Below are 6,819 nucleotides of genomic sequence, written 5' to 3' on the forward strand. Positions count from 1 at the left end.
TGGAGACAGAGTCTTATTCTGCTGCTCATGCTGGAGTGTAGTGGCATGATCTCTGCTTACTGCAACCTCTGCCTCCTGGGTTCAAGTGATTCTTGTGCCTCAGCCTCCTGAGTAGCTGGGACTACAGGCGCGTGCCACTATACTTGGCTAATTTTTTTGTGTTTTTAATAGAGATGGGGTTTCACTATGTTGGCCAAGCTGGTCTTGAACTCTCAGCCGCGTTCAGGCAATCCACCCATCTCAGCCTCCCAAAGTGCTAGGATCACAGGCATGAGCCACCACCTGGTCTTTTTTTTTTTTTAAATTCAAATACAAATTGCCTTCTCTTTTATCATGCTGACCCATTGCAGTGGTTCCTTTTTATGAAGACATTACTCATTTCTCAATATTTAACATCCATTTTTTGGGTTTCCTGTTGTTAAAGTTTTCAACTATTTTTGCCATATCTTATACAATTGACACATTTTTCATGCTCATCATATTCATGTATAATCCATAATATCTCATACTCTGACAGTTTAATATTCCTACCTAAATCCTTCAGTGTCCAACCATCAATTTACACCATCTGAGACTGGGTAGCTGGGCCTCAGCCTATATAATGGTGGGGAAATACGGTGCTTGAAGGTAAAGTCCTCCTGAAGATAAATTATACCAGATTTCAATGTCTTCTCTTCAGCCTTCATGTTGGAAAGGCAGACTAAGAGAGTTACATAATTGTTGGCTCTTCTGCCTGGCTCAAAATGTCCTTGCTGCATGCACTAATCTCTCAGGCTAAGGCCTAATATGAGAATTAACAAAGGAAATTTTATTGGATATGAGTGTTGAAATAGAATGGGCATTCTTCTGGTAGTGTCAGAATTCCAGTGGGAGTTATTAAACAGTTTCCAAGTTATTACTGCAAGCAAGTTCACACATATGCACATACACCGCCACCCCACTCCCACAAATAAAGGTGCCCATATTTCTTTCCAAATTGCTTTCCAAATTCTTTCAAGACCCCAGAAGACATCGACGTGAATCTGCCTATTCTGTGTTTCTCTGAGTTTTGGGAAAATATTGGTATCTGGAAACATCTAATGTCATATAATCATTCATACTCAATGAAAGCTTGACATGCCCAAAGAGATGAAATAGACAATAATTTGTTCTCAGGGGAGCAACAAAACTTATATATTACAATAATGTATGGCTCTTCAAAAGGCCTCAGTACATAGAAATATATACAGTATGTTTTTGTTTTGAATTTCCTTGTAAGGGAGCAATTAGGAAAAATGCTAAGAAAGCTCCCTGAGGGGGCCAATAACGTGTGTGTGTGTGTGTGTGTGTAAACAAGGTCTTACTGTGTTGTCCAAGCTAGTCTCCAATGCCTGGGCTCAAATGATCCTTTTGCCATGAGTAGCTGTGACTCTAGGCCCTTGGGGTTACAGGGGAAGCTGATTAGGAGGAGTCTTGGCTCAATATCTCTGTCTTGTAGGACTCAGGGAGGATAACAGATGTATGTCAACTACTAGGATCTTCTTGGCCAAATATTAATGCATTGTAACAGTTTGGTATCTTGCAAAACTTTTTTTCAATGTGTTGCAATTTCTTGAGCTTCCTTACTTCCCTTGGATAATTTTTGAACTACTGTTGAAGGCTGAAGGGTGGATTTGAAGTGAGTATAGAGGGAGAAGGAGCATTCACTGCCTCATTACATATTTACTCTCTTGGAATCCTTCCCTTGAGAGACAGGTGGATTCTAACACAGACTCAGTGGCTATTACTCAATGACCCTGAATACAATGTGTTTCTTTTCTCTCCTGGAACAAAAAATGGGCCATGAAAGCATAAAATGTATTTATCAGATAGGTTTTGTTTTCTTGAACTACCATGACTTGTTTTGAATTGCCTACCCTTACAGAAACAAAAACTATGGTTTTATTCCAGTCATAAAAGCCCCGAGGGTGAAATGTAAAGAGGGTATAAAGAAGATAAGGAAGCTCAGGTTAACATAAAAAAATTGTCTCTGTGCTTGTATGTCCCCAAACTATACAAGTATCTTTTAAATTTCAGTAGGTAAATCAGTAGACTAGACTTGAGAACAGGAAATACTTGGTCCATGTGTAAATTTGTCCATGTATATATTTGGCTTACAATTTAAAATATTTCTTCCCTTTTCACTAATTGGTGAAATATATTTAAGATTCTATACTTAAAATATAAAACCAAATGATTTTAATAATTGACTGAATATAGCAGAGTAATCAGAGAAAGCATATATGAAATAAATGTATATAGTCTATGTATACGCATTTAGGAATAAAGGGATAGGTAATAGGGAATGTTGATTGCCTGATTAATGCCAGGAGCAGTGCTAATCTTCACAACTCTCATCCTCACAGCATTGATCACATTTTATTGTTTTGATGACCTTGTGCGCAAGTAATGTTACTTTCATATTATGGGTGCTAAAAGTGAGATAAGTGTTGGTATGAATCACAGATAACACCAAAAAGCATTTGGAGTATTGATTTCAACCATATATCTCCTTCTTCCCAGTCCACAAGCTGATAACTCACATTGTTTAATCTCATTTCTTCTTTGTGTTTGTTTACTCCCTCCAGTAGAATCGAGTGGTTATCAAGATATACAATGAAGTGGTGGAAGAAGAGCTACCTACCTGTTACTCTTAGGCTAGCATTTTGAGAAAACTAAATCAGATGGACTTTCACTCTCCATCTGACTGCTCACCCCCTTTTTCTGTTCTCAGAAGGCCCAAGCCTCCTCTGCAGCCTCTGCATGGCTGACTTCATCTCTTGATTTCTCAGGGTGTAGATGATAGGGTTCAGCATGGGGGTAATGACTGTGTTATTAATGGATATGGTTGTGTCCATGGGCAGCCTCATGAAGGGCCGGCAGTAGATGTAAATGCAGGGCATGAAGTGAAGAGTCACCACCAGGATGTGAGAAGTGCATGTGGAGAGAGCCTTGTTCCGCCCCTCCCCAGAGTGGGATCTCAGCATCACCAGAATGACGGTGTAGGAGGCCAGGAGCAAGAGGAACCAGAGCAGGGTCACCAGTCCGTTGTTAGAGATCATGAGAAGCTCCAAAGCAAAGGTGTCAGTGCAGGCCAGTTTTACCACCTGGGGCACATCACAGTAGAAGGCATCCAGTGTGTTGGGGCCACAGAAGGGGAGTGGGAGCATCAGAATTACCTGGACAATTGAATGCAAACCACCACCCAACCAAGAAGCCACCACCAAGGCCAACCACACCTCTTTCCTCATAATGGTCACATAGTGCAGGGGCTTAGCGATTGCAAGGTATCTGTCGTAGGCCATCACAGAGAGGAAAAAAATATCTGCTCCACCAACAAAGTGGAAGAAAAAGATCTGTGCCATGCAACCATTGTAGGAGATTGTTTTCCTCTCTGACAAAAGATCCACCAAGAACTTAGGGACAGTGATGGATGAAAAGACGATGTCCAGGATTGATTTGTTCTGCAGGAGAAAGTACATGGGCGTGTGCAGGTGGGACTCACAGGTGATAGTGACCACAATGAGTGCATTTCCCAGGACAGTTGCTACATACACAGCAAAGAAGACCACAAATAAGAAAAACTCCAGCTCCCTGGAACGAGTAAGTTCCAGGAAGAAAAACTCCTTCACATTAGTGTGGTTGGTCTGGTCCATGATGGGGATGACTCTCCTCCAGGTCCTACCTTGGGCCAAGATGTGTTAGGGTTGAATTATGGTGACATAAGGTAGCAAAATCATTGATCACATACTACTTCCAAGCATCGAGGTCATCATGACTACCCAGAAAAACTGGACCAGTCTTCCCTTTGTGGTCTGGAAATTCTTCATCCATATGGTTCTTCTTTCTTATTGTAAATACCCTGGGTTGACAGAAAAAAGGCCCATCACCCGTCTATATCCTCACCCTGACTAGAGAGAGATGGATGGACTGTGGCCATTTGCCTATGCTTTACCAAGGGCTTTCATCCACAATAGCTCATCTTGATTTTGATTCTCATGAAGTTTCTGAAGCGTCTTCAGAATGGTTGTCTCCCAACAGATGTTGGAGAGGATGTGGAGAAATAGGAACACTTTTACACCGTTGGTGGGAGTGTAAATTAGTTCAACCATTGTGGAAGACAGTGTGGCGATTCCTCAAGGACCTAGAAATAGAAATTCCATTTGACCCAGCAATCCTATTACTGGGTATACATCCAAAGGATTATAAATCGTTCTGCTATAAGGACACGTGCACACGAATGTTCATTGCAGCACTGTTTACAATAGCAAAGACCTGGAACCAACCCAAATGCCCATCAACGATAGACTGGACAGGGAAAATGTGGTACATATACACCATGGGATAGTATGCAGCCATCAAAAACGATGAGTTTGTGTCCTTTGTAGGGACATGGATGAACCTGGAAACCATCATTCTCAGCAAACTGACAGAAGAGCAGAAGATCAAACACTGCATGTTCTCACTCACAGGCGGGCGTTGAACAATGAGAACACATGGACACAGGGAGGGGAGCACTACACACTGGGGTCAGTTGGGGGTAAATAGGGGAGGGATGGTGGGGGGTGGGGAGTTGGGGAGAGATAGCAAGGGAGAGATGCCAGATGTAGGTGATGGGGAGGAAGGCAGCAAATCACACTGCCACATGTGTACCTATGCAACAATCTTGCATGTTCTTCACATATACCCCAAAACCTAAAATGCAATAAAATAAGTAAATGAAAAAAGAAAAAAAAAAGAATGCTTGTCTCCATTTTATATATGGGGAAACTAAAGCTTTAGAGCAGTTAATGACTTCTTCACATCTGCATAGTCACAAAATTTGTGAGTTGTAAATCGAGGATTCAAATCCAAATCATTTTTCTGACTTGAGAGAGATTCCCCCCTTGACCAAATTTTGGTTAGGCTCCTCTGAGCCCTTTTCTTGACTATGACTCAACCTTGACCTTCCATGTCTGTCTTTGCTGAGCCCAGTTTTAGTAGGAATCTTGCCAAGTCAGTTTAATGAGAATTTCCCACCGTTGATATCTAATCAAATTCCTTACCCTTTCATATATTTATTATTTTTAACCTCCTCCCTCGCCCTCAATATCTAAGTCCTTGTGTCTAAATCCTTGGCCAGTCTTTAGCAAGAATTCTTTCATGCCAGTTTAGGAAGAATCACCCTACCTTTGTTATCACTTCTTAGTAATTTTCAATCCACTGACCTCCCTCACTCTGCTCATTGCTTATAAATCTTCACTTGTTTTTGCCATATTTTGAGTTGAGCTCAATCAACTCAACTTTTTCTTCTATTGCAAGAGTTTTAAATGAAATCTGTCTTCCTGTCTTTACTAATTGTCTGGTGAATAATTTTTCTTTAACATAACAGGCTCCAGAGGTTTTTCCACTGTACCACTCTGAGAAATCAGAATCTACTTTGGCTTACTAGAATTTTAGTGTTTATATAAGGCTTAAACAGTTTGTTGAGTAGCCTGACTACCTAATCCTCATCTCATCCCTTATAAAAAGAGAAGAGTCAGGCCCTTTTAAGTACTCCTCTTTAGCACTCTGGGACGTCTGGACCTTGCTATTGACACACAGGACTCTTGTTAAAGTATAGAGTTACAATCATTGTTCAGAGCATATTTTAGTATCACAGAAAAACTGATCATTAGAGCTTCACAGGACTTTAGAGATAAATTAGTCTAATTCTTCTTATTTTAGGGGTGACTGGAGAAGGACGTTTATTTTTTGAGAATCATAGTTTGAATTGGTGAAAGAAAAAAAAATTTTTTTTTTTGAAATGGAGTCTCGCTCTGTAGCCCAAGCTGGAGTGCAATGGCGAGATCTCAGCTTACTGCAAGTTCCACTTCCCAGGTTCAAGTGATTCTCCTGCCTCAGCCTCTTGAGTAGCTGGGATTACAGGTGCCTGCCACTATACCTGGCTAATTTTTGTATTTTTAGTAGAGACGGGATTTTGCCATGTTAATCAGGCTGGTCTCGAACACCTGACCTCAGGTGATTCGCCTGCCTTGGCCTCCCAAAGTGCTGGGATTACAGATGTGAGCCACCACGCCCGGCCACGATAGAGAACTTTAACCAGGTTTATTGACTCAAACTCCAGGGATATTCTACTATTACTATATGATAGCAATTTACTATATTAATATTGCTTTTTCCCAAATCAGAAATTCAGTCATGGGAGGACAAACTTCTTTCAGTAAGAATAGCTGGGTGATCCAGGTGCAGTGGCTAATGTCTGTAATCCCAGCAATTTGGGAGGTCAAGGCAGGCAAATTGCTTGAGCTGAGGAGTTTGAGACCAGCCAGGGCAACATAGGAAGACCCCATCTCAATAACAACAACAAATTAAAAAAAAATTAGCCAGGCACGGTGCTGTGCACCTGCAGTCCCAGCCACTCAGGAGGCTAAAGTGGGAGGATCACTTGAGCCCAGGAATTCAAGGCTACATTGTGCCATTGTACTCCAGCTTGGGTGACAGAACAAGTCCCCATCTCTACAAACAACAACACCCCCACACCCAAACCATTTGATACAGCAGGTGTGTGAAACAAAAGAATATCTCTATGTCCCAAAGACTCACATTCTACATAATGTAAAAAATTTTAAATAATTGAGATGACCAAAATCTAATTCAACAATAAAAAGTAGGCAATTGGCATTTGAAAAAACATAACTACATCTGAAAAAGACAGGATAAGAAGGAAGAGAGTATACTAGATGAAAAAAGGATACAGCACTTTCCCTGAAATAAATGCAAAAGAAAGTATTCCATAAACAACATAGTTCTTAATTTTTC

At 40.9% G+C, this 6,819-nt stretch overlaps 1 protein-coding gene across 1 annotated transcript; it reads right to left on the reverse strand.

Moving 5' to 3' along the window:
- Nucleotides 1-2,649: 2,649 nt before the first annotated feature.
- LOC116554390 (olfactory receptor 4D6) lies at nt 2,650-3,774 on the reverse strand. Its single transcript, XM_032282370.1, has one exon. The coding sequence runs from the start codon at nt 3,672-3,674 to the stop codon at nt 2,730-2,732; it is 945 nt and encodes a 314-aa protein (XP_032138261.1). The 5' UTR covers nt 3,675-3,774; the 3' UTR covers nt 2,650-2,729.
- Between the last annotated feature and the right edge of the window lie 3,045 nt (nt 3,775-6,819).

This window comes from Sapajus apella, unplaced genomic scaffold, assembly GCF_009761245.1.
Source record: "Sapajus apella isolate SASKATOON/1434 unplaced genomic scaffold, GSC_monkey_1.0 scaffold14, whole genome shotgun sequence".
Taxonomy (NCBI): Eukaryota; Metazoa; Chordata; class Mammalia; order Primates; family Cebidae; genus Sapajus; species Sapajus apella.